The 27,493-nt window shown below is 40.7% G+C and overlaps 1 protein-coding gene across 3 annotated transcripts; it reads right to left on the bottom strand.

Moving 5' to 3' along the window:
* Window positions 1-73: 73 nt before the first annotated feature.
* LOC133412509 (SAM and SH3 domain-containing protein 1-like) lies at window positions 74-27,427 on the bottom strand. 3 transcript variants are annotated; one of them, XM_061695797.1, is made up of 17 exons: window positions 27,210-27,427; window positions 26,566-27,042; window positions 10,612-10,743; window positions 10,260-10,310; window positions 9,809-9,858; window positions 8,075-8,211; window positions 7,205-7,317; window positions 6,774-6,866; window positions 5,476-5,608; window positions 4,687-4,976; window positions 4,197-4,259; window positions 3,975-4,103; window positions 2,992-3,121; window positions 2,757-2,926; window positions 1,920-2,129; window positions 1,682-1,835; window positions 74-547 (listed from the first exon to the last, which is right to left on the bottom strand). In XM_061695797.1, exons 2-17 carry the CDS (start codon window positions 26,998-27,000, stop codon window positions 423-425), a joined length of 2,415 nt encoding a protein of 804 aa, XP_061551781.1. In that variant the 5' UTR covers window positions 27,001-27,042; window positions 27,210-27,427; the 3' UTR covers window positions 74-422. The 3 variants fall into 3 exon arrangements, with proteins under 3 accessions (XP_061551781.1, XP_061551782.1, XP_061551783.1); XM_061695798.1 differs by lacking the exon at window positions 27,210-27,427 and having other exon boundaries at window positions 5,476-5,605; window positions 26,566-27,135; XM_061695799.1 differs by lacking the exons at window positions 6,774-6,866; window positions 27,210-27,427 and having other exon boundaries at window positions 26,566-27,135.
* Between the last annotated feature and the right edge of the window lie 66 nt (window positions 27,428-27,493).

Raw genomic sequence — 27,493 nt, 5'->3', positions numbered from 1 at the left:
CAACAGTAACATTATAAAAGCATGAATAATATCACTTGCCGTGCAGTGAAGAAAGAAGCAAAGCAGTCCAGTGTGTTAAGATGCTTTTTTATTTCTCTCTCTCTCTTTTTCTCTCTCACACACACACTTCCTAAAAAAATAAGATAAAGATAAATAAGTCAATAATTTTCAGTTTGAGGCACATGATGATAATAGCGTGAGCAAGGCTACACTAGAGTCAGAAAAGTATGACCACAAAACCGTACCTTGTTTTTTTTGTTTTTTTAACATTCACCTTAGCCCCCGCAAAAGTCACTCTACAGTTTGTATGTGTGAGCTGACCTACGGTGAATGAGGAACAAGTCCATGTGAAGAAGAAGAAGAAGAGTGTCCCATGTGTGAAGGAAGAACGGGAGGATGACGAGGAAGACTTTATAGCGGGGTCAAGGTGTGGTTACTGTTGTCGTCCAGGGGATCGATGCTCTCGGGGAGTCTCCTGTCAGGACGAGGGTCTCAGTCACGGGAGCGTTCTCCTCGGGGAAGCTGCTTGGCTCCGACTCGCTGCTCCCTGGGAGGGGACGCGCTTAGCGTTACATTACATACAAGACCTTTAAGATTCCTTCTTTATTGAAAATATCGTGTGTATTATGTCAACTACTACCTAACTGACCGACTGACTAATTGACTAACTCAATAGACTAACCAACCAAGTACCTAACTAACTGAACAACCAACTAATTGGCTAACAACCAACATAACCAACTAAAATACAAACCATACATAAAAAGACACTAAAGAAACAACCAACTATCTAGCTAACTTAATCACTAACATTTTTGCATGATCCACCTAAGTATCCAAATACAAGAACCAAATAAACCAACCAATGAATAACTGTCGCAAACATAACTATCGTTTTGCATCTTACAAAGTAAAATTACATACAAACTGTCAGCTGCGCTCAAGCAAACTAGCTAAACATACAGCTAATTAAACAACTAATCCACCAACTTTTATGTCACATAACTGAGCAGTTTGCTCACTAACCAACTGTTCCGTGTGCGATCCAGCTAAGCAAACAACTAACTAAACAGCCTGCTAATTGACTAACCAACTAAACAGCTAACTACCGTACTAACCAACGACTCTCTCCGACTAACAAGCAGACCAACTACTTAATTCATTAACAACTAACCAACTTTGTCACATCACAAACTACCTATTTTTTGTCACGACTTTTCTTACTAACTGTTGTGTGTGTGTGATCCAGCTAACCAAATAAGAAAACAACTAAACAACCAACTAACTAGCTACCTTAATCAATAACTAAACTTTTTGCATGAGCCATCTAAATAACAATTAAATAAACAATTAATTAATTAATAATTCATTATAATTAATAATTCAATAAACCAACCAAGCCACCCTTAAACGTTTTGCGGAAATCCGTTACACAGGGTTGGCTTAATCCTGCTAACACGACCGACTGACCAACCAACCCAAAAAATGTGGGTTGTTTTTTTTTAGTAATCCTGCTAACCAACTTAACCTGACGAATGACCTAACTAACCTTCATTCACTCGAAGTGAGCATCATTATGGTTGTAACGGTGCGTTTCTTGTGTGATGCACTGTAGCTGGTGTCGCGTCAGCTGGCAACGACCCACGCGGCGTGTTACTTTGTGAGTTGTCCGCGTGCTCACCACCGTCGTAGTCGTGCAGCAGCTGCACGGCAGCGAGCAGCACGGCTCTGTGCCGGGTGTCTGTGATGCGGAGCTCGTCCAGGTCCTCCTCCTCCAGCAGCCGGAAGGTATCCAGGTCGTCGTAGCCGTTGAACAGGAAGGCGGGCAGGTGCTCCTGTCGACACACGTCAACCTAATCAAGAAATTCTGGACCGTGACAACGATGACGACGAAGGAGCCGTTTGGGATTTCTTCTTACTTTGAGGTCGATGCGCTCCAGAAGCTCGTCCACAGACTGCGGTTTGGGCTGCCGGGCCTTCCCGCGCCTGCGCTCGGTCTTCCTGGGCTTGGCCTGCTCCAGGTTGAGCATGTCTACGTAGATGAATTTGAAGGTGCCCACTTTGCCCCTCAGCATGCCCATCCAGGTGCCCATCGGGGGCTTGCTGATCACGTCGATCGTGTCGCCGCTCTGCATCAGCACACCCCGGTGGGAAGTTATTTTATTTATTTATATATATATATATATATTTTAACACATTGTGACACTAACTAACCTACTGATAAAGGACTAAACAAACTTAATGGACAAAAGTTTGTTTGTGATCCAGTTCACTAACCAACCAACATACAGTATGACTGACATAAACAAAATGAATGAGTAACTGAGTGATTGACTAATTAACTCATGAACTAATCATAACAAATACTTAACCTTCACATGTCACATCACATAAATTAACTAACAACTACCCCATGAAACGACAAATTGCCTAGCTAACCAACTTTTGTGTTATCCAACTAACCAGCCAAAAACCGAGTGACTAACGCACAGAACTAAATAGTCGAGCTAATTAACAAACAAAATCAAGGAATTAACCAGCAAAAATCAACTAATTCATCTTTTAAAAAGGAACATTTTAACTAGCTAGCCAACTAACTAATCAACTATCTAACATTTTGTGTCACATAACAGCTTGCTTACCAATGGACTGTTGTCTGATCCAGCTAACTAACAAAGTAACCAACAAACTGAAGAACCATTCATTCACTAACCAACCAACTAAAGGTGAGTTTGTTATTGTTTTCTCACGGTCACCTTGAGTTTGAGGGAGTCTGCGTCGTAGGGGCTGGGTGTGAAGTCCGTGTGCACGAGGGCGCGTCCGCAGAAGGGTCCGCAGTAAGGCAGCTCGTCCTCCTCGCCGTCCTCCGACTTGACGCTCTCTCTGTTGCTGTTGGACGAGTCGGTGGTGCCCACCGTCTGGCCGCCTGCTCACAGCCGCACAGCAGTGAGCGAAGATCTCTAACCTGACGTTTTGCACAAGCACACGTACTCATGGAACTCTGTCCGCTGAGGGAACTCCTGAGGCTTTCCACAGAACCTCCAGGTTTCAGCGGTGCTTTCTCCAGAGAAGAGCCCAAGTGAGGGGACTGAGGGCAGCTGGAAAACCGCTCTGGACTTGACTTTGTGCGGATAAAAAAACAACAACAACATGCTAAGTTAACGTGAACTTTCTACCATAATTCCTCAAATAAAAGTGGACCCTGTGTGAATAGATTGTTTCTCCATGCATCGTCTACTTCATCGTCAAATAGACGACTCCCTTTTCCCATGAGGAAATAAATCAGGTAGTAAGTAATTATCGTTGATGTTAGTTGAACTTTATTGCTTACCAAAACGGCAATATCTAATAATAACTAACTTTTTTTATGCCTAACTTACTAACTAACTAACGTTTTCTGTATGATCCGTCAATCAAACTACATAATCCACAAACCAACCAACTGACACAGAGTGACTGACCCACCAACCTAACATAATGAACCACCTTTTTGTGTCATCTAATTAACTAAATAACTAACTGACTGGCATTTTTGTAATGTTGGCAAATTAACGAACAAACCAACTGAGAACTGACAGATTAACTAATAAACTAACTAAATAACGTACCCACCGACCAACTAAGTCACAAACCAGCTAAGCAACCAACCACCCAACTGAGTAACCAACTAACTGACTGATAACTAATGGGCAAACAAACCAACAGAGTCATCAACCAACGAACTAACTCACTCACTAACGACCCAATCACCCAACTTACAAAGAGACTTTTGTGTGATCCAGCTGACTAAAACTGTGTGTGAACTAATTAACAAAAGGGACCATGACAAACAAGCAGACCAACTAATTCATTCATTAACCAACCAAACATAAAGTACAGCAAGTATTACAAATGACCTTACGTCGTTAATGGGTATTAGCGCTCCAGTTTGACTCTGACGTGTAATGGCGCCACAATGCTGCGTGTACGTTTACCCGATCGGCTTGAGATGTTTGGTATCTCTTGGTGATGTGCTTCCTCATGGTCTCCCTCACAGACTTGACTTTCTTGCCCAGGGAGATGCGAGATATCTGAGGGGACCTCGCGCCATCTTCGTCTCCGCCCTGATATGTTTAAAGGGAACACAAATTCAAGAAAAAGCGGGGCACCCCTGTCGCTGTATTCTTGTAACATTGGCATTCTATTTTACGACGTACAGTGTGTTGGGCCGCACGCACTGAGCGGTCGGTGAGGTCAAATCCTCCAAAACTGCAGGCTCTCTGTATTTCAAGCGTTGAAAAAAAAAAACAAAAAAACAATGACATTAACGTATCGGTAGAAGTGAAACAAAACATTTTGTATGTCATTTTCTTGAATAACACAATAACCAGCTAACAACTACGTCATCCTGCAAACTAACTAGATATCAAATAGTTTTTCAGTTAGGGTTTTGTTTTTCCGCTACCCAGCCGACCAACAAATGCTTTATCACTGCTACCTAACTAACTCTGTCATCCTGCTAATTAGCTAACTAACAAATGAATAAACGAACTAACGAACTAACTCTAGTGTGTCATCTTGCGAACTAGCTAATACAAATTTGAGTAATTCTGCTAACTTCCCAATTAACCATCTTTGTGCGTCATCCTGCTAAATAGTTACCTAATAAACTAATACAAATTTGAAGCATTCTGCTAAGTAACTAACCCCGTGGTGGCTGAGGAGGCGATGTCGTAGCCCGCCATCTGTCACCGATCGAGCCATCGTGATCTCCTCGGCCTGGCGGCGGTGATGAACCGAGAGGGCGTCGCTCTCCTGTTCCTCATTGGCCGCGTCCCCATCCGGGGAGCCGCCGCAGCGGGAGCCCCCGGGGGCCTCAGCGGTGTCCAGGCCGCCGGAGGAGCGCGACGCGGTGACCTTGTCCTCATCGTAGCCCAGCTGCTCCTGCAGGGCGGACGCCAGCGAGTCCACGGGACAAACGTTTTGCTGACAACACTCTGTAGATCATAATAATAATAAGAAGAAGCAAAACATACAGTACAGTGGACAGATTTAACGGACAGAAAGCAGTGTCCGGTTGGAACTCAAAATGCCCCTTTTTAGCGAACAAAGTCCGTTAGTTCCATAATTCGCTTACTGGTGGTTTAATCAACAGACAGCAACTGAATTACTGTATTTCCAGGTTGTGCCGTCGTTGTCAGAGATATGAAGACTAGATTCGGCTAGCCGATGTTGTCGCGATGACGGCACTTTCACGGCAGTATTACACAATCACAGTAATGTTTGAAGATAAGTTCAAGTCTATTTTAGAACTTTTGCACATTTATTTACAATAATTTTGTACTGTGTTTTTAGGCCATGAACAAAAACGGCTTCAAATTAACGGACAAATGGTTTTAATCGACAACCCCCCTATTAGTCCACTAAATGGAGGTTCCACTGTATATTGAATATGTTTTTCTCAATGCATAATATACAGTATGTGAAGTACATTACCTTCTGCGCTGGTCCTGGTCTGGTCGATCCTGATGAGTTTGTTCTTCGCCTTGCGTGTGGAGTTCACCAGCTTGTGAAGCCTCCTGAACGTCGGCCAATCTTCTTGTTCTGTGTCGGACAACTCGCACAGCTGCTACGAATGAACAGAGCAGGGAAGAATTTTGTTTTTTTGGTGTCATCTTAACTAACTCACTAGCCAACCAACTAACTCAGTAGCTACAGCAGATGCCTGACAACTAAAATTACATACAGTATTTCTTTTTTTCTTTCCTCTGCTAACTAAATAGCTAACTAACCGTATCATCCAGTGAACAAACAAACAAAAAAAGCTAACTAACAAAAACAAATACTGACGAGTTGACTAAAATTATTTGTGCCATCCTGCTCAATAACTAAGCAATTAACTGGCTAACAAACATACGGTATCATCCTACTAACAGTTCAAATAAAATGTTTGTGTCGTCCCAACTAGCAAACTAACTAGCTTGCTAGCTAACATGATAACTCACCAGCTCGCAAAACAATCAACTAACTCGCTAACTAATTAGCTAACAGAAAATGTTGTCATAATGTTAACCAACACACAGACTACGTACCGAACCGTTTGTGAACAAATCAACAAACAACTAACTGGATAACAAACTAACGATGCCATTCTGCAAACCAACTAACTAACTTGGTAACTAACAAACTAAGTAACGAGCTCGCTAATAGCTAGCGAGCAAAGACACACGCGCGTGTCACTCTGCTAGCAAACGAACAAACCAACCAATGGACGAAGTAGCTCACGAACAAAATACACCGGATGACAATGCGTCATTCTTCGAACGAACTAACAATTTGCACACACGCACAAAAGGATGTGCGCGGTGCGCATGATTGGACTCTGTGGGAATGTGCAGCACAACAAGAGGGTGACAGCGCTGAATGCAAGCGCGCCACTGGCCAGGTCTGTGGCCTTGACCTTGCAGGGGGCTCGAGTGGGCTACAGCGGGGGCTCAGCGGTGAGGAGACGTCCTCTTACGGTCAAATCATTCCGCTATATGCTGAACGGAGCGTGTGTGCTATGCTAACGAGCATAACTACAGGTTGATGACGATGTGTGTTTTTTTTTTTTTTTCCCCCTTTCTCCTTTCTTTTTTTTATTTTTTTTTTTTTAACCCAAACTTAAAAAAACGTTGTTTTCTGTGTGGCTAGTTTTCTTCACACAAAAGTGAAAGACGCTTATTTATACAAATATGATATCATACAGGCAAACAGAAGAAGAGTCCAGACACTTGCGTGCGCGAAAGACTTACGCTGTCGCTCAAAGACTCGTCGGGAGAAGGGAAAACGTCCGTGCACTCGGACGGTTCCGATCTGCACTTCTTCTGCATCTCAAACTCCTTCAACTAGACACGCACACACAACCATCCACTTCATATTACAAAATATGCAGCAATTAGAATCGTGCCAAAAGCTCAACTTAGCTAGGTGGCTCAATTCAAAAAAGTCAAACTCATATCCTAGAGCTGCACAACACCCACTCAGAGTGAAATAATTCATGATTTTTTTTGGTCTCGTAAGTCAAGGTACCACTCACTATAAATCATATTTCTTTAATAATATGTCTCACAACACTGGGTTATTAATAATACCGTATAGATGCCGCAAGATTGTGGTAAAGCACCATTTTCTTAACAACAAGGTAAAAAAATAAATACATAAATACATAAATAAAATAAAATACCCGGGCCAGAGCTTCCTCGATGGAGATCATGTTTTCCTTGACCATCATCATCAGTTGGATGCGCTCTTCATCGCTCATGGTGATCTCGCTTGCCACGAAGCCCACCAAGTCACCTGGCAGGTGACACACACACACACACACACACACGCTGTAGGATTTATTTATTTTTGGAAAGTTTCAACATAAATGTACATGACCTGGTCATATTATTTATATCGTTTGATGACTCATTGAACTATAAATTAAACATTCAATCTTTTAAATAAAATGAGTGTCAAAATGTGTATTTACATTTCTTTTTTTTGTATTTTGTGAAATAGTTTATCGTAATAATAAAATAAAATGCTCATTTTTAAATGAATCATTTATAAATTATTTACCTCTATATTTGCCAATTATTAAAACAATAATAATAATAATAATAATTATAATATAAATGTCATTACTTACATTTCATTTAATTATATTGCCAATTTATAAATAAAATAATACAAATGTAAAATGTTATTTGCATATGTATATGTTAATATATTCATATTTTATGTAAAATAGTTCGTTATAATAAAATAATAATTCATGCCCATTTCTTGCATTTATTCCTAAATATTTTAATAATAAATAATTATGTCATTGAAAAGGTTAACTGTACAGTATGTGTATTTTCTTATTTTGCCCATTTTAAATGATGAAATTAAGATGAATTAATTTAAAAAATGAATACCTCAATTTGAAAGAACCAAATTTAGAGTAAGATGTCAAAAATAATGCAACAAATGTTTCCGGACTCATATTGATCGTGGAAAATGCTCGGTGAAAAATGGAGCACACGTACACACAACCGCTAAGCGATGCGACGCACACATTTGGTACCTTTTGCAAGGTGGCGCGTGGCAACTCCTTTGGGCGTCTTTCTGAAAGTGTTCCAAAAGAATTTGCTTTTTCTCTTGCCGTCCCATTTCCGTCCACCCGATCCGTCATCCGAAGGGCCGGACTTGCACACGGGAAACCTACAAACACACACACACACACACACAAAAAACCCCTTCTAAAATATCATTTTTTAAAAACACATCCAATACAAATAAAAGATACCTCTTTTGCACATTTTTTCTCTTCATCCCTTCAGTGTTCTTTATGGGCCATCAGAGAACAAAATGGTGTCAAAAAGGAGTAACATGAGAAGCTGCGAACCGCTCTCCGTGGATGAACACAAAAACTCGGTTGGGAAACAAAAGAGGCTTTTCACCCCCCTTTGGACTGGAAGTTTTGCAGCAACGACAGTTTTAGTGTGGTGACTGCATTCCCCTCCCAACTCTCTCCCCGCATTCTGGTTACTGGAAATAACTGTGTCGGAATGGAGAAAAAATTGCACTAACGGGCAAAGCAAATCAGGAATTTCAACAGCAAAATGCACTTGATGAAGTAGAACAAGTTTTTTTAATGTCAAAATGAATATGATTTTTTTTATTTTTAAATAGAATGTATACTATATTTGTTTAAATATTCGATTACTACATATAAGAAACCTACCGTCTTACCTTATTGTACTACATTATTTCATTATTTTTTTAAGATCAGGGCAAATGAATAATTTTATTGAATTGAAAAATATTTACAATATTTTATTAAATTATATTATTTTAAACAATTAAAGGCAGATCAATTTGTATTTATGGAATTAAAGTATTTTATTTAGTAGAACAAAATAAGTGTAGACGGTCACCATTAAACAGGAAAAGGTACACACTTTTTTTCACTTTTAACTTCACCAAATTGAAATGTAAGAAATATTTACATGACTATTGTCTATTAAATTTGTATTTTTAAATGTTAGCTTATCTTAAGAATAATGAAAACTATTTATATTATTTTATTCGTATTAAGCAAAAATGACTCAATACATACAGTATCATTAATTAAAGGCATATCAATTTGTACCGTTGGGAAAGGTCGCCTCCTTTGGATTTTCATTTGATTTCTTTGGGAGGGGATTTTTTTTTTTGGTATTTAATTAAATTACAAATAAAGTTAGAAATATTTTAATTCCTATTTTTTTTTTTATTTTATTCTATCCATTCATAAAAATAGTACTTTTTCAAAATGTTGCATTCAACTGGGAATGACTCAATACATACCGAAATGAGTCATTATCTTTGTTATAGCCCCAGACTTTTTTCTTAACGCGTCGGTTGCTGTTTAGAAATACCGACACGTGTTGGTCAGCATCCTTTTTTTTTTTCTGCGCTCACATCTTTTCTTGTGACTCATCAACAGCTTTGAGTCCGCAGGAAACAAAGGCAGGAAAAGACAACGCCAAGACACACACACAGACAGCGTCACAGGGGGTGGCGGCAAGTGGAGCGTCTACACGTGGCTGAGACGCCACATGATAAATGGACAGCTTAACACCTTTTCTTTTTTTTTTTTTTTTTTTTACACACAGTGTTAATTTGTCTTCAATCGACGATTGCTTGAGAGGAACTTATTTTTGTATTGTGTTGATGAATTGAGGAGCGGCGTTTTTCATTTGAGGTTTTCATTTGTCTTAAAATGAAGATTATTTGATCCAAACGTGTTTCAAAGACATTTTGTTGAGTTCCTTACTTCCTGCCAGTCTCCGGAGTGGACGTGGCGCTGCAGAGTCCCAGAGATTCCTTTAAAAGGGGGAATAAAGTGTCAAATCTTATATGTTTAATAAACACAAAATAAGCAGTTTATATGTGGATACAGTGCATCCGCAAAGTATTCACAGTGCTTCACCTTTCCCACGTTATTATTATTTTTTTAAATTTCAGTAAAAGATTTGCAAAAACTTCAAAAAGGAATTTTTTTGGTCATTTTTCGAGGAAATCAACCAATTTAACCCATTTCGGAATACGGCCGCAACCTACATTCGAATGTAGACAAAGTGAAGTATTGTGAATGTTTCCAGACGCACCGTGGGTAAATGGAACGCGTTTGGCCGATAGCGTGGAGATCATCATGTGGTCCGAGCGGCACCGTGACGCGGCCTCATCTTACCCACCTGGCCGCTGAGCGCCAAACGCGGTCTCACCTGAATCTGAGAGCGCAGTTGCAGCGACGCGGCCGCTGAGTCGAGCGTTCCCTGAAAGGCGCAGGAAGTGGAACGGTCACTTTTAGGCTGTCACCAAAGCCAACTTCAATTACGCCAGAGGTTACTTTGTGCTTGTGTACAGTAAACTGGATTTTTAAAAAAAAAACATTTAAGTCACTGTGACATCATGAGCAGTTTTAGCATTTGATTCAGTGATTGTTTCGCATGCCACTAGAGGGAGCCCACGTACCACCACACTTTGAGGATTTTTATCGGCGGGGTTGTGTCAGGACTTGGTCACCACTGTACACGGTTCTCATACCTAGTGCCCAAGAGACAGTTATTTATTTACCATCACACTCGCATCCTGCACCAGTCGACGTCGGCGTAGCTCTTCCATCCTTTCACACACGTCGCTGAGGGAGGTGCCGTAATAGCGCGAATACTCCTTGGCCAGATCCTCAAGGGTCCCCACTGAGCCATCCTGAAAGAACAAGAACGACAGTGCCAACAATCGGCTCTGTGTTGCAAAGTCATTGTTTTAAAGGAGCCGGCAGGAAATGCAGAGATAAGCGCTGGTTGTCTGACCACCTGACCGCTGCGTGACGCAGCCGTGACGCTAACGACACTCTCTTAAGTGCTCAGCGGGCCGACAATCGAAAAAGAAAAAACCTGTTGCGGTTTCGTACCCTTGCGCAACCTCATGCCATGGTCCCCCCCCATTGAGCCAAATTCCCATTTAAGGCTTATATCTCAGTGTTCCCCAAGCATTAGTGAGCCATGGCACATATTTGACATGACTTCGAAAACTGAAATAACAATCATCTCATCTTAATTCACTTGAACACAAAGCTCAGTTTCGGTTGTACGAATGGAAACAGGAGAACTTTACTGACCAACTAAACATCAAACAAGGACTAATACACCTTGTATTATTTTTTTATTATTATTTAAAGCAAATAGCTTAGCCATTCAGTCCGCTAGCGTAATGCTAACGCTAAACAGAATCTACGTTACTGTGTTAGAACCCTTTAAGCAACAAACTGAACACAAACGGTGCAGCAACGCGCCGTAGACAGACCCCAAAAAAAAAAAAAAAAAAAGTAGTCAGTCATATATTCATTATCCTCGCGGGGATTATTACGTCTAATATTAGTGCTGTACTGATGAACAGCGAGGAGTCGAGAACTCTCAATGAACAGCATATATATCTGTCTGTCTTATACTGGCCCTAGGTATCATATCTCAAGGCATTGCTGTATTTGGGGACGAAATCATGCCACAGACATGATATCAAAACACATGGGAACGCTTTTAAATTGTGAAGAAAAAAAAAAGCAGAATACTGCACGTCTCCTTCCAAGCGACGTGCACCCACGTCCAAACAAGCAACTACTACTTTTGTGACTGTTTACTTAAATGGGTGATAAAAGTCATTGGCCCTCAGGGGCCCCGGGAATCTTTTTGTGTGTCCGTGAGATGCCGGGAAATGTGACACCGTGCTCTTCTTTTCAAGCTTCTCGCGGTCCATGCGTCATGCCGCACTTATTTTTTTTGGCTTGCACACCATTCATTTGCAGGAGAGAAAAAAAAAACGTCTCTCTCATGTCGGCCTGCTTTATTCCGAGTCGTATCTAGGTCACTGGAGCCGTGTCTAGGTTTATTAGCGCCGTCATGTGGGCTGCGTGACAAAGGATTGCTTCTGCGTGTTTTTGATTTTCAAGGCCGTCTTCTGGCCTGGGGCGGCGGGGTTGGGGGCGCGGGGGGGGCGCAGCCGATGAATGGGCCCCGTTTTTCAGGACCGTCACGAGACCGGAAGAGTATTTTACATTTTAGAGCGGAAGCTGTGACCAGATTGTGAAATTAAACACCAGACCAGTGTTGTTTTTGGAGACCCTCTTTGTTTTAGTCTTTTGGACAAATTGTTTATTAGTTTTAGTCACATTTTGGTCATTTCTATATGTGATAGTGTGAAAAGAAAATGGCAATTTTGAACAAATGCACATCAGTATGTGTTTCAAGTTCAACACATAATTTTGACAGAATACTACCATGTTATGGAAAAAAGAAAAATGCCCTTAACTACCAAACAAGCGGGGGAAAAAAACAACATTTTGATAGCTTATTGACCACCTAAATAAAGAATTTTCAACATGATTGGCACCCACCCTGCATTTAAGATTTCTGATCATTCTTTCTGAGCAACGGCCACAATTATAACGCAGCTCTACTGTTGGGTTTGTTGACTTTTTTGCTCATTTAGACACATGAGGGGAACAGCAGCAGGTCTAAAATGTCACATTTTCTTCCACGTTTCAGACAGTCACTCAAACATCAAAAATCCCTGCACGTTCTACACATAACAACAACGCACATAACCTAACAAATTGACGTTAGCACAACAAAGCTAACTTTAGCTCGGAGCTAGCTCACGAATAGTGTTCCATTTGCACTAAGTCAAGTTTTTAAGGGCAAGTGAGGACATTTGAAATGTTAGGTCAATTTTGACGCGACGACTCGAGAGAGAGCAGCTCGGAATTTCGGTCCGCACGAGCTTATTGGTGGATATTTTTGACTGAAAATTGTCAGCCAATCGGACAAGGGATTCCCCGGGTAACAGACGAAAATTAATTGGCTCGAGATGTGTTGAGAAATAATCAAGTTATACTGTTTTACTCGAATTTGAAGGTGTTTTTTTTTGTTTTAAACCGATTTTCTATTGGCGATATCTAAAAGGCCTTTCTTTTTCTTGCCACAAAAAAACAAACAAAACACTTTCTCTGGCACCCATCATCCAATTTTCAAAATCCTTGATGCGTTGTTGAAGTGGCCGTTCCAACCGGCCTCAGCATTTTTGGGAAACGTTGTCACGTTTGCTACTGACAGACCAGCCGCTAGCTCACATTTTCGTCCGCTTTTGTCTCGTCATGCTGTAGTCGTCGAAGAGCCACGTTATTGTCGTGAATAAAGGTTGTCAATCAAATCATTTCCAAAACCTAACCCTCAATACTCCAAACCATCCAAACGGCAACCCTCGGCCACAAACCTTCAGAAGTCTCCATTCCCTAACCCTTCCAAACCCTTTAAACCTCAACCCCCTGTTCATTCATTCACCGCCTACAACAAAACCAAAGCTCGGCCGAGATGTTTTGAACACGTTTTGAGTTCAAACCTCTGGAATTACATTCCAGTGCATACAAAAACAACAAGAAACAAACAAACAAACAAACAAACAAAAGACTTAAACTCACCAGAAAAGGGCATCCACTAGTTTGGGGCTCTTGTCTTCACTTCCCTGCTGCTCCTGCATTGAAACTTCAGCGTGAGTGCAGCCAGTGGAGGACAATGAGCTGAAAGGGGAGTGTGTGTGTGTGTGTGTGTGTGTGTGTGCGTGTGTGTGCGTGGTTGTGCGTGCACGCATGTGTGTGTATGACATGGCTGTGGGAAGGCGCTGTTGGGTGGGGCTGCTCTCTTTCCAGCTGCGGCCCCGCAGAGACGGACCTGACTCACATGTGCAAATAAACCACTGCTTCACCACTATATACTGTACTTGTGTTTATATATATATGTGTGTGTGTGTGTGTGTGTGTGTAGTATAGCGGGCCCGTATGCGTTTGTGTGTGCAGTGAGAGCACAGGCATGCCCCCTCGGCCAGTGTAAAATGTTTCTCGGTTTTTTTTTGACCCCGCGCATGAAAAGGTCGCAGAGATGGAAAGTGCTCAGCTCCGCCGCGGACGATAAATACAGCGTTAAAGACGTGTGTGGATGCGCCACAAACCTGTCACAAAATATTTGCCGTTAATTACTATTCAATGAATAGCAGATCTTTTCCATACTTTGCAGTAGGACTGGACAATATGATAAGAAAAATATAAATAGAAATATACAAGGTATAATTGTGTTTGTTTTATGTTTGACACTAAACAGCTTGAAGCCTTTTTTTTTTTTTATTCTTATTTTCGAAACTGCTTCTTATTGTGAAGTGAGTTGAACTGAGTTTACTCTCACCACACAGCGCTCGCAGATCAAAGCAAAAAATCTGGCTGAACGCCGGCTCGCATCCCAAAAAAAACTCTCAAGTCGGCTCACTCGTATCTCAAGGGGGACGGATCCTCGACGGCGCAGAATACCGAAAAGACACGGCCGCACCTGTCAAAACACGCTAGCGATCTGACCACCTCGGGGTACTTTCACTCCAACATGTTAATCATCATGTAATTTTATGATGTGACCTGCTAAATATCATGCCAGTTTGAAAAATATCTTACTTTACATGACGTACAAATGATGTCTTAGTGTTCGTCAATGTAAAAGTCATTTGAAAACTTGTTTTACTATGCAAACACGTCGTCTACAAAATTATAGTCATCAAAAAAAGGTCCCACTATACAGAGACTTTTTTTAAATGTCTTCCTTAAAAATGGAATTTATTCAACATCATTTGTTGTACTAAGAAACATTTGATTTTAAATTCTATTTATTTATTTCACCTGTATTTATCCAGGCGTAGCAATTGAGAACAGATTCTCATTTGCAATGCCGACCTCGCTCGCTACAGACAGCTGAGAAAAACAAAACAAAAACAAATAAATATATACCATGTCTTTCAAAAATAGTCCGACTGTGCGTTATGTTATTAACGTCTTACAATGCATCTTGTCAACGAAAGAAAATCTTACTATCGTGTAGTCATTGTATAAATGATACATCATGTCATTTTAGTATTTATGTCTTACCATAGTGCAATGTGATTTTAAAAAAGTCTGACTATATGTGTGGGGTAAGTGTTTTGCTGTAAATATCAAATTTAACAAAAAAAATAGGAATATTCAGTATGTCATATCATTGTGTAAAAATCTTACAAATGCATATTAATTTTTTGATTGTATATATTTTTTTCCCCTACACTAAACATCAAGTCATTTTATTATTGAGGTCTTCCTATAGAGGATGTTATTTATTATTATTCTGACTATATATGTGAAATAAGAATCAATAAACAAAAATGTTTCACTATACATCTTGTAATTAAAAAAATGCCTTCCTACACAGTTTGTAGTTCAAAATTAAACAAAAAAAAGTCTTACTAGATATCATGCCATTAAGGAAGTGTTACAAAATTCTAACTTTAAATGGGGTCAAAAAATATATATATAATAATAATAATAATCTCAAGATAAAAATGTTCCACGTTTGAATTCAAATCGGTGAACCCGAGCACCACGTGCAGGCTGTCAACCACCAGGTGGCGGCAGACAGCATTTTTCAGTCAACTGAACGACCACTGCTTCATTCTCCAGTGATGAAGACGATGACCCAGATAACTCAATCTATATGTTTTTTCTCTACATAGACTGATGGATCTTCAACCAGGGATCGAGTGCGAGCGTGTATTAGGATTTGACCTGACCGGTCCGAGATTGTCATTAAGTGTTCCGTTAAAGCCCTCGACCTCGGGGGCCCTCTACTCTCGACCTCGGGGCGTCTAATCTCAATCTCGGAAATTGAACGGTGCTACAGCGGGGAGCAATAATAGCGGTGTTGGAAAGGTGGGAGATTGAGTTGCTCTGTGGATGCCTTGGGGGAGGTCAGTGGTGGCAAGGACCTTATGGCGCACTTCCTGCCAGAAAGAGCCCCCCCCACCCCCCCTCCCCAATCTGGTGACACAGCGGCCAACAGCTTGCTGCCCCGGTACGCCGGGCAGACCCCCCCTCGGCTGGATTTTTTCCCATCGCCGTCAAAATGTTCCGGCTCGCACCGGGAATGTCTTCTGAGCTTTCCATCCCTGCGGAGTTGACGGGAATCACGTGACAGTGGAAAATGTCAAGCGGAGCAAATGACTTGAGGTACTGTAAAACCTGACAACCTTAGAATTTTACTACGTACTGCATCATGGCCGTCGCTAGGTTGAATGGGTTTGGGATTTGTCAGCAACAGTCTAATCTAAACTCTACCGAAATCTATCGGACTTTAGTCGACAGCTTTGACCTCAGTCGCTGGCCATTAACTCGTACAGTTGGAATTTAAAAATAACGCAAAGTGTCTGTCCAGCTTTATGGAATTCTCTGAAGCGTGCTTTACAATGGCAATGGAACATGAGGAATTGAACTAACCTCAATCGATCAGGATTACACTTTAATTTGTTAGCGTGACTGTGTAGCAAAACAAACAAAGTGAATGGAAACAGATAAAAGGGAACGTGAGGGTGAGTCTTAAAACGATTAAGAGAGCGTACAGGAGGCACAGACCAAACTTTTTTTGTCTCTACCATTAAATCTTGCAAATCTGATCGGGGCTTTTAAACAACGGCTCTTATTCAGAGGCCAGTTTTCAGACACTAAAACGTGGCTTGATTCAGTCGTGTGATTTACTGCGGCGGCAGCCCTTGCAGCATCTGGATTGTCCCGACCGGTTGAAGCATGCTTAATGCAGCTGCGCTCAGACCAGAGACGCGGCGCTTTTTTTTTTTTTTTAATGTCACTTAAATTACGAGCACGGAAATCCCTCCTGCGCCACGAAGCGGCTCTGAATGGACGGTCGGCGCAGCGAGGAGGCCAGAAGGTTCCCATCTCATGGAGCATAAGTAATTAGGCAAAAAACTAATTAAAGTTGAAAACAGCAGTGAATGTACCCTCCCCCCACCCCGTTTTTTTTTTTTTTTTTTTTTTGCCCACATTATATGATGCAGGCAAAAAAAAAAGCACCTTCGAGCACCCTTACTCGATTCCAAGTAGGAGTTGGAAAAAAAAAAATTAAAAATTGCCCAAAGCAGCTGCTTCAAACCAAAATAGCCTACTTTCCGTTCAATGTCATGGATGGATTTTTTTCTAACTTTGCAAGAACCGTAGAAATGATCATCAAACTTTGACGCCATGCTTCAACCACATTACATGGCATAGGCAAAAAACAACAACAACTTGGCATGTAAGCGTTTTGCCCATCTGTCTAGGAAATCTGATTCCTATCGGGGCTCATTTGGACTAATTCCCTCGCAGGCGTGCGTCAAAGTACGAGCCCCGGAATCCGCTCGGAATGGCAGATTCAAACCAAAATGTCCGACTTCCTGTTCGATTTCGTGCACGGGTCCTTGAGACTTTTTCCTGCGTTCTGTTATGACCGACTGAGTGAGGTTTGGAGGCGTTTTGACTTTATGATTACTTTGACGAGGCCCCCAAAAAGGCAATAAATTGGTCAGAATAATAAACAGCGTTTCCAAGATTCTTTTCACCGGCTTGTGATTGGGCGAACGGCAGCTCGCATCATCATCATGTCGGCGCCTGAGCGTCGCCGACGAGACAGCTCGGCGCGGGTCAAGGACGACTGTCAGTCATGCAACATGAGACGGTGGAGCCGCACGGAGGCGGTGGAAAAACAAGCGCGGGTCGGATTAGGTGGGAGGAAAAAAAAAAAAAGCCTGGAGACGTTTCACCGCTTGAACACAAAAACAGCCCACAGCCATCAACATGATGAAAAAAGACAAAAAGCCTATGTGTGTGTGTATATATATATATATATATATATATGCACTGGAGCGCCACCTGGAGCACACCAGAAGTGCTCATACCAGAAGGAGCAGCACAATGTCCATTGACTTAAAGCATGAACTCATGATGCAAAGACGGTTTCATTCTATTTAATTATGTTATGACTGTATTTTTGTACACAGTATCATAACGTAGAGTGCTATTCTTGTTGTTAAAATATGTTTAAAATGTATTGGTAGTATATAGTTTTAGAGGGCTGGAAAGGATTAATGATATTTCCATTTATTTCAATGGGGAAAGATGACTAAAGATACAAGTTATAGGAGTTACAAGTGGAGTCACACAATAAATTAAACTTGTAAGTGAGAGTGATTTGGAACACAGCCAAACAGATTTTCCACGTTATTTTGTCAGATCCGGCATCTCGTTCCCTGCTGGGAGATCGTTATCCGTGAACACCGCGCTGATGTACTGCAACAAAACGCGACAAGGGCGCGCTGGCTGATGGGAACACGCGTTTCCCGACAAGGTCAAACGTCCCCGCTGACAACAACTGTCAGCGTCCGACTGGATTAGCCTCTCGGCTGCTCCATCTCTGGTGAGGTTCCCGGGGACCGCCGTCGGTACCGCGGCGGCTGCCTTTAACGGATGCTAACCGCAGCTAGCGAAGCGTGTGCCTACATCATAACTATTGCATTAAGCTAAGTAGATTTCGAGAGGTCTCACTGTCACTCTTTGATGTCCCTCGCGCTCTCGGTTGTATTCCTACATATCAAAATACATTGTGATCAAAATTTGGCGCTAAGCTACGGCGACGCTCTATGGTGAAAACTCACATTTTCAAATTTAAGGGAGAGTTTGCAGGAAAAACAAAAGACATTAAAATTTATATATATATATATATATTTTTTTTTTTGTTACATGTTAAAACTGTCTTAATGACCTGACAGAAAAATATTATAAAATGAATCTTTTGAAAAATCACCCCTATCTGACCTTCCATCTAATGCTTCTAATTTTTATTAAAAAATATTATTTTACAACTGGGCACGTCGGGACAAGACGAGCCAATCAGAGAGTGCATTGACAGGAGGCGTGTCAATCATTTGTACACATGACATACCGCAGCCTTGAAAACCACCGTGTACATCATATCAACATTTTCACCGAGTCGTCAGGTAAGTTGATCACCTCTCTTATATTTTGAATTGATTTTTCCATTCACAAAACATACAACAGCAAACCAGTAACATTTCGCGGCCGATCCCAGAGATGCACTCTGAGGTGGCCAGGCAACAGGAACAAGATCCGACATCTCCGTCCATAAGAGCCCAATGTTACGTAGTCACCGAACCAAATTCCGTTATAAACTGAGGACACCCTGTCGCAATTTCTAGAAAGGATGGAGGTTCTGGGTGGAGATTTTCAATCTATGGGCACACTGAAGCTCAGCATAACCATAAAAGCGATCTCCTCCATTTAAGATGCAAATTGTTTCAACTAGTAATTTGTGTGTGTGTGTGTATCCGAAGTACCATTAAATAGTAAGTGAAGAGCATGATGATGTACTGTTGTCGGATTGCTAGCAAACACCTGCTTTAAAATGCATTCATTCCATTATACATTCTTGAGAGCATACATGCCTTACTTAATGAAGTTCAAGCACTATGTATTATTAACGCTGCTTTGATATTTATATTCTCTGAGAGGTCCTTCGGCTGTTCACATTTAAGTGGTTAGACCAGGTTTTACTTTTTCCAAGTCCTACTACAGCCTGATGGGGCTTCATTGGGGCCCGAACACAGATGTGTTTAATATTTTAGCAAGTAAAGCACCTTCGATTTAAAAAAAAAAAAAAAAAAAAAAAACTCACGTCATCTTGTAAACACATGTATCCCGGCAAATGTATTTATTTATTTTTTTTACATATTTTAGGGCTATTGGATATCGTCAAATGTTTGCAACCGTTGTACAGCAACGTATGTTCCTTATGGAAAGATGTATTTTAAAAAAAATAAAAAAAAAAAAAAATAAAAAAAAAAAAGAACCTTGCCTCCATACGTACTTTTCATATGGTTATTTTATAGTTAGGTTCTAGAAGTATTCATGTTATTCTCCATATGTCGCTATTATACTGGCCCAAGGTAACCAAGGCGCGCACAACATAAGGAGCACAATGTCCATTGAAATGAACCAAACATTTTTTTCATTTCTTTACATTCTATTTAATTATATGGTTACTATGATTTTATAAAGTACAATATTACAGAGTGCTATTTTTCTTAAAAACGCTACCGTATATATATATATATATATATATATATTTTTTTTTAAATTTATTTTATTTTTATTTTTTTTTTCATGGAGGCTGAAAGAGATAAATAGCATTAATATTCATTTTAGTGGGGAAAGAGGATTTGAGAGACGAATATTTTGCGCGGCAAGCGTGGACACGAAACGAATTAAACTCATAGGCCCCAAGGTATTTTATTATATATGGGTTTGCGTAACGCAGGAAATGCAATTTTGTTTTCCAGTACGACCCGTTGGCCCTCAGGAGGCGCGCTCTAATAAACACTATGTAATGTATTAATCCGCAAGATCACAGCAACGATAAATCGAGCCAGTGTGCATTTGGATATTGACGGCGTGTAATAAAGAGGCTGATTTACACACTGCCGAGGTGAACGCTTGACAAGGTCGGTGACAATGCAAGGCGGCTGGCAGCACGGCAGAATGCCGAGTAGGTGGGCGTAGTGAAGTACAAATACCGTACTTTAGTAGATTTCTCCGGTATTTGTATGGGAGTACAGTGGACCCCAGTTATTCGCGGGGGGGGTGGGGGGTAGGGACCAGGTCGGACCGCGAATAGCGAAAATCGGCGGATAATTGACGGCCATTATACAGTATCCATCCATCCATCCATCCATTTTCTGTACCGCTTATCCTCACTAGGGTAAATTGCATTGAAAATAAATTTGATATATTTTTTAACCCCCAAGATATTCAATAAGTGGTGATAAACTGTCAATAAGTGTTAAAACAGCAACAAAAGTTAAAAAGAAGGAATTGGACAGCTCTCGAGACAAAACAAGGGTAAAAATATGTCAAGGTGGGGTCCTATACGCGGACGGCTGCATCTTGCTGAGCTTGGAAACCACCACCAGCGCCGACGTACGAACAAACGGTGACGTAACCATTCTCACCGGGTCGTCAGGTAAATTGATCGCCTCTCTTATATTTATACAACATCAAACCGGTAACATTTCGTGTTAGGCACGTGCGTTAGTGAGCTGGGGGTGTTTCTTTGGGAAGAAACAGGAGGGGGCGGTGTTGGGGAATGAGTAATGCGACGTTCAAATCTTGCTAGCAGTTTGAAAAACTGCACACAAAAACTGTACTTCCCTTCGTTTTGTGTTTAGTTTGAACGTAAACTTCAACTGAAAGTGGCGTGATGAGGATGAGGCCGAGGAGCCGGATTTCGTGTCAATCGGACGCACCGGATGCAAATATTTTCAGCAGAATCCTCAGTGACGGCGCTGCACATGACAGTCTCAATTACAGCGCTTTATAAGGAAAGAAAAACACACAGGGAGGAAGTCGATAAGATAAAGAATCCAGATGGAACAGTCACGTCGGAGCCAGTAAAGGAATAAAACGTGTCTTTTCACTGCTTTCAGTCAAATCACAAGGGTGTCCTTTACTTCTATGCTGATGTCATAAAATATGTCTCTCTTTGGATGAATCAATGTGGCAACTAAAGCAACTTGAAGAATGGTTCCCCCCCCCCCCCCCCCCCCCTTATTGATGCCAGTGCATCTGATTTTAAGATTGGGTCTACAGTACGGTATATGAAAGATGAAGATGAAACGTCAAGGAAATTTCATATCAATGGCTGCAGGAAAACACACACGCACACTAGACTTCTTTGGTCACCACTAAACTCATATGATGGAATCATGCATTCCAGGAATTGAAAAGGGTATACAGTGCATATAAATAGTGTACACACCCCAGGTTTTTTTATGACATTAAAAAACAAAAACAAAACAACAACTGATGAATGAACAATGAGATTCTTCAGATGCTGCTATAAAAATTGCAATGATTGGCATGACTCCACCCCCCCCAAAAAAAAATCTGCTCCAGCCAGGAGATTAAAATAAAAATCTATTTGCCAAGCGGCCCGCTTTCTATAAATCTATTATGCACTAATGTGCTATTAGAGTTTTGTAACTTGCGTCATGGTTCGATACGCTCTAAACTAGGTCAAAATGACCTGTTATTTTTTTGCTTTTTTAAAATTGTACAAAAAACTACTATATATATATATATATAAAATATTATTTTTCTAATATTTGTGTTCATTATTTGTTTCTTTTTATTTATTTTGCGAATAAACAAAAAGGGGTAATTAAGTGTATTTCAGAAAATCTAGAAAGATATCTTTTTAAAATGTTAAAAACTATTTGTGAGAAAACCAATTTTTGCTCATCATCTATATTTTAAATATTATTATATATATTATTATTTTAATGATTGGGATTCATTAATTATTTATTTTAAAATTTATTTTGTGGTTCATATTGAAGCAAAACAAATGTTTTCTATATTCATAAAATCAATGACTAAAATATGTTTTTGTTATTTTTTTTCTAATTATTTGCATTCTATTTTGGCTACTTATAAATTGGTTGATGACTTTTAAAAGTCCCCCAAAAATAAATGGAGCCTGTAATTCTTTTTGTTCTTTTCTTAAAAATCTAGAAATGTTTTTGAAGTTAAAAAAAGTCACAAAATAACTAAATAAAATAATAAAAAAATAACTGTAATAGGGAATGGAGTAGAACACAGCCCAGTCATAATTATCATTGATCTGCCTACTGATCACAAATGTACAATTGTTTAACTTGGAACATTACCTCGGGTAATGAGCCACGTGCTGCTTCACCAAATCTGATCGCACGTCGTACCTACTGTGCTAAATTTCCATTATGGTGCACTGATCTATCGCTACTAATTGATAAACCATTGTTAATCTAGTGAGTTATTTCAATGATGCATGTTGTTAAATGAAGGGAAAAAGGCGGAGCTTCGCTTAAATGGCTCCATCATTGCGACACTCAATATTTTACAACAGCTATTACTTAGGGTTAGGGATATACGGTATTTAGCTGCAGGGAGAGCGACCATTTCGTTTGCCTAGCCTTTAGCATGGTGCAACTGTAATCTTCCAGAATGTATCTGTATTTTTTTTCATTTTTGAAAAACAGGCTTTTTTTGTTTTTTTTTTTTAAATCTATGTTTTTGGTGCTAAATCTGGCTAATAGCGGTCATTTTTATAGTCATTTTCATACAAAGGTAGCGGAAACCTGTAAAAAATTCACATGCGGTACCCAATGTGGACTGAACCGAGTCCTTAAAACCGAGTTACAGACCCTGCCGTATTTTTTGTCTTTAAAACTTGTTTTCAACGTGAGTGCTTAGAAAACCTTCCACTTTTTACACCCGCTTTGAAATGTTTACATTTTCAGGCTCCAAAATGCTAATTAAAAATGATAGTGATCTTTTTTTTTTTCCGGAAAAATCCTTAACTAACTAACTAAATGAATAAACCTTTATGGTCCACTGAGCTAAAGGTGAGTTCTGAAATGAAGCTAGTGGCTGATGTTATTATCCTAGCAACACGAGAGTCGTTTGTTTGTATTCATGCCCGCTTCCTTGTTCTTCAGTCAGGTCGCTTCTTGATTGGCTACATTCTGTTTCACATCACAATTCATTCGACTCCCTAACGGGAACTGTTTTAAATGGTGCAAAACAAACCAAAAAAAAGAATAATATTGTACGCCTCCTTTAAGAACTTGAACGAAAGGCCGCGTCAAAGCAATTGGGCCTCATTGTGATGCGGTTGCCAAGGCTTTCTTTTGTACTTTTCAACTCGCTTCCTCCCTGCTCAGCCTCATGAAAAGCGCGAGGGAGAAGAAGAAGAAGAAAAAAAACAAAAATCAGAACATTCATCGTGTCGCTAAGGATAGCGGGACAAGCTCAAGCCAGCGGGGTTCCTCGCATAGGCGAGCGGTCTCAATGGACGCTAACAACATGGAAGCTCTGTCAGGCAGCTGGCAGCTGTCTGCGCTCTTGTCAGGGAACCGTTTCAACTCGTCTCAACGGAAAGCCTTCCCAGAACTTTTACGTGCGTTAGAAAGTGACGTCAAACGACGAAAAATTGCCGTGTCTGGAGACACTTTTTACAAAAATAGACTTTATTATTGTAAGTTAAAGACGGTTAAATTTTTTTGTAAAGCCTTTAATGATGAAGAAATACGACCTAAGTCTCAAAATAATACAACTTGATTCTTAAAAATAAATAAATAAAAAATGACTTGATTCTCATAAGATTATGATTTTATTATTGAAAAATACAACTTTGTCCCAAGAAATTCCAATATTATTCTTAAAATAATGATTTAAAAAACTTTGGCGGAAGATTACAACTTTAAAAAAAAAATAATAATAAATAAAAATCTTTTCTCGAAAGAAAATAGATTTTCAAAAATAAAATATGACTTCTTGAAAAAAATACAACTTGTTTCTTGACAAAAATAAAACTAGATTCTCACAAGATTACGACTGGAAAAAATAACAACTGTCAAAAAAAAAAAAAAACTTGAAAAATATCTACATATAAAAATGACCTGTTTCTCATAAGATTATGACGTTGTCCTTGAAAAATTCCAGTATTCTAAAAAAAATATGAGACTATTGTCGTAAAATAAATGTTCTAATAATAATAATGCATTACACATATATAACACTTTTCTAGGCCCTCAAAGACACTGTACAATTTCACACGATTTATTCACACCATGGTCACACCCTCACGGTGGGAAGTTACTCGTGTAGCCACAGCTGCCCTGGGGCAGTCTGACAGAAGCGTGGCTGCCATTCTGCACCTACGGCCTCTCCGACCACCGCCTAACGTCCAACCACATTCGCTTGTAGACAACGTGGGCTAAGTGTCTTGCCCATGCATCCGCTTGGGCGGGGCTACGAAACGGCGACCCTCCGGTTGCAGGGCGTACTCTTACCCTCTGTGCCACACAAGTCAGAGTTCTCGAAAAAATACGACTCGATCGTCATAAGATCAGGACTTTATGCTTGAAAAAAATTCCGACTATTTGGAAAAAAATAATTGATTCATTCTTGTGATATTGAAACTTGTTTTTAGGGCGTTGATAGCAATCCCAGCATTGAGAACTATTCCATCCATTAAAATGCAGTGTCAAATGACAAAACAAATGTAGTCATGAGAATCCAAAGACAATGCAAAAACGTGCGCAGCGTTTTGCCTTTGATGCTGGTTAAAGTCAGTCAGCATTTAGGTCATCTGCAGCACATGTGAGGGAACACAGTCGTTCCCTGAGGTCAGTGTGCACCGGCCACACAGTCGGTCACCAAACACCATAATGATCACTCGACATTGATTTACTTGCAAAGCCACAAGCTGCACTTACTGGAATGAAACATCATGCAGACTGAGCTGCCCTATTGCAGATTGGCAGATATATACACACACACATATACATATATATATTATATACAACCCCGATTCCAATGAAGTTGGGATATTTATGTTCAAACTTGCTAAACTGGATTGTTTTTAGCAAATAATCATGAACTTGGAATTTGATGGCTGCAACACGTTCCCGAAAAGCTGGGACAGGTGGCAAAAAAGACGGAGAAAGTGGAGGAATGCTCATCAAACACGTGTTTGGAACATGCCACGGGTGAACAGGCTCATTGGGAACAGGTGGGTGCCATGATTGGGTAGAAAAGGAGCTTCCCGGAATTGCTTAGTCATTCACAAGCAAAGATGGGGCGAGGTTCACCTCTTCGTGAACAAGTGTGTGAGAAAATAGTCCAACAGTTGAAGGACAATGTTCCTCAACGTACAATTGAAAGGAATTTAGGGATTTCATCATCTACGGTCCATTATGTCAGTGACTGCAGTCCAGACCTGTCTCCCATTGAAAACGGAGACCCCAGACTGTTGAACAGCTGAACATCAAGCAAGAACGGGAAAGAATTCCACCTACAAAGCTTCAACAATTAGTGTCCTCAGTTCCCAAAGGTTTATTGAATGTTGTTAAAAGAAAAGGTGACGTAACACAGTGGTGAACATGACCCTGTGCCAGCTTTTTGGGAACAGGTTGCAGCCATCAAATTCTAAGTTCATGATTATTTAGTTTAGCAGTTTGAACATTAAATATCTTGTCTCTGTAGTGTATTCAATTAAATATAGGTCGAACATGATTTGCAAATCATTGTATTCTGTTTTTATTTATGTTTATCACAACGTCCCAACTTCATTGGAATTGTACACATATACATATATAGACACACACACACACACACACAGGTATTATATATTTATATACACACACACACACAACTTTATTCTTGAAAAAAAATCCATTGTTCAAAAGTGCAACCTTTTCTGTGAAGAAAATTACAACTTTAATCTTGAAAAAGTATGACTTAATTCTCATACTAGAAATATAACTTGATTTTCATAAAATGACGATGTTATATAAAATCATGTTTTTTTTCTAAAAAAAAAAATACAAAATAGGAATTTTTTTTGTCAAAAGAAATGATATAATTTAAATGACTTGAGTCCCTAAAAAAAATACTACTTATGTGACTTGATTCTCCCCAAAATACGATTGGATGGCTTCACTGTAAACCAAATCAAATCCAACAAAAACTCGACTTTATTCTGGTCGTACTACAACTCCACAAGATCCCGGATGCGACCTTACCTTGCGGCTGTACGGCGCATCTCCGAGGTCGATCCCGTCTTTGGCCAGTTTCTCCCGTATGAGAACCTTGAGCTTGAGTTTGGGATAGATGACAAAGTCGTTACAATCCGTCAATCTCGGGTCGTGGTTACCGGGACAGGACGGAAGGTGCGTCCCTCCTCCGGTCCGCAGTGGCGCCGCCGTCTCCCGTTGCGGTTCCAGGGCGAAGTAGTACCCCGGCGCCTTCCTGCGGTCGGAGTCCCTCAGCTGTCGGACGGCGGCCAGCAGCCGGTGGCGGTGGTACTCCACGCGGACCCCGATGGCGTCCAGGTCGGCCCGGCCGATCTGCCTGCACACCTCCAGGTCGTCGTAGCCGTTGTCCAAGAAGGCTTCCACGTACTGGGCTAGGTGGAGCCGGGAGAGCCACTTCATCACCAGGTCGGGGCCCTGGCTCATCCTGGGGCATGCGAGGTGCACCTACACCACCATCACCAAGTCCTACTTAGCATCAAAGACATGCATTAGACACGCAAGAGTATAGAAGTGAAAATAAAGCGCACCCATCTAAATAAATAGAGTTGTGGCCGATCTACGAGAAGTTTTTTGTTTGTTTGTTTTTTTTTTTGGGGGGGGGAGGACGTGAAAAGCCGGCGGGAGGCGCCTACCTCCGAATCTCGTCAGGAAGGGGAGTGATTTGGGGAGAAACCTCCGCTTGAGAAGTTAACCGCCAGCTCAGTTTAACTCGGGGCAGCGGTAGGAGGTGTCTTTGCACACGCCGCGTCCATCGGCTTTAACGTTTTGAGTAGGCGTAACAAAATAAAAAAATACATAAATAAATGAAGCGCTGCTGGTTATCGCCACGAGCAGGAGCACGAACGGGGTGGGGGGGGGGGAGGACAAAACGGAGGTTCCAAATGTATCTTCAGCTTTCCAACGCTACTCTTCGTGT

This window comes from Phycodurus eques, chromosome 14 (genome assembly GCF_024500275.1).
Source record: "Phycodurus eques isolate BA_2022a chromosome 14, UOR_Pequ_1.1, whole genome shotgun sequence".
Taxonomy (NCBI): Eukaryota; Metazoa; Chordata; class Actinopteri; order Syngnathiformes; family Syngnathidae; genus Phycodurus; species Phycodurus eques.
This window is presented reverse-complemented; position numbering and strand designations above follow the sequence as displayed.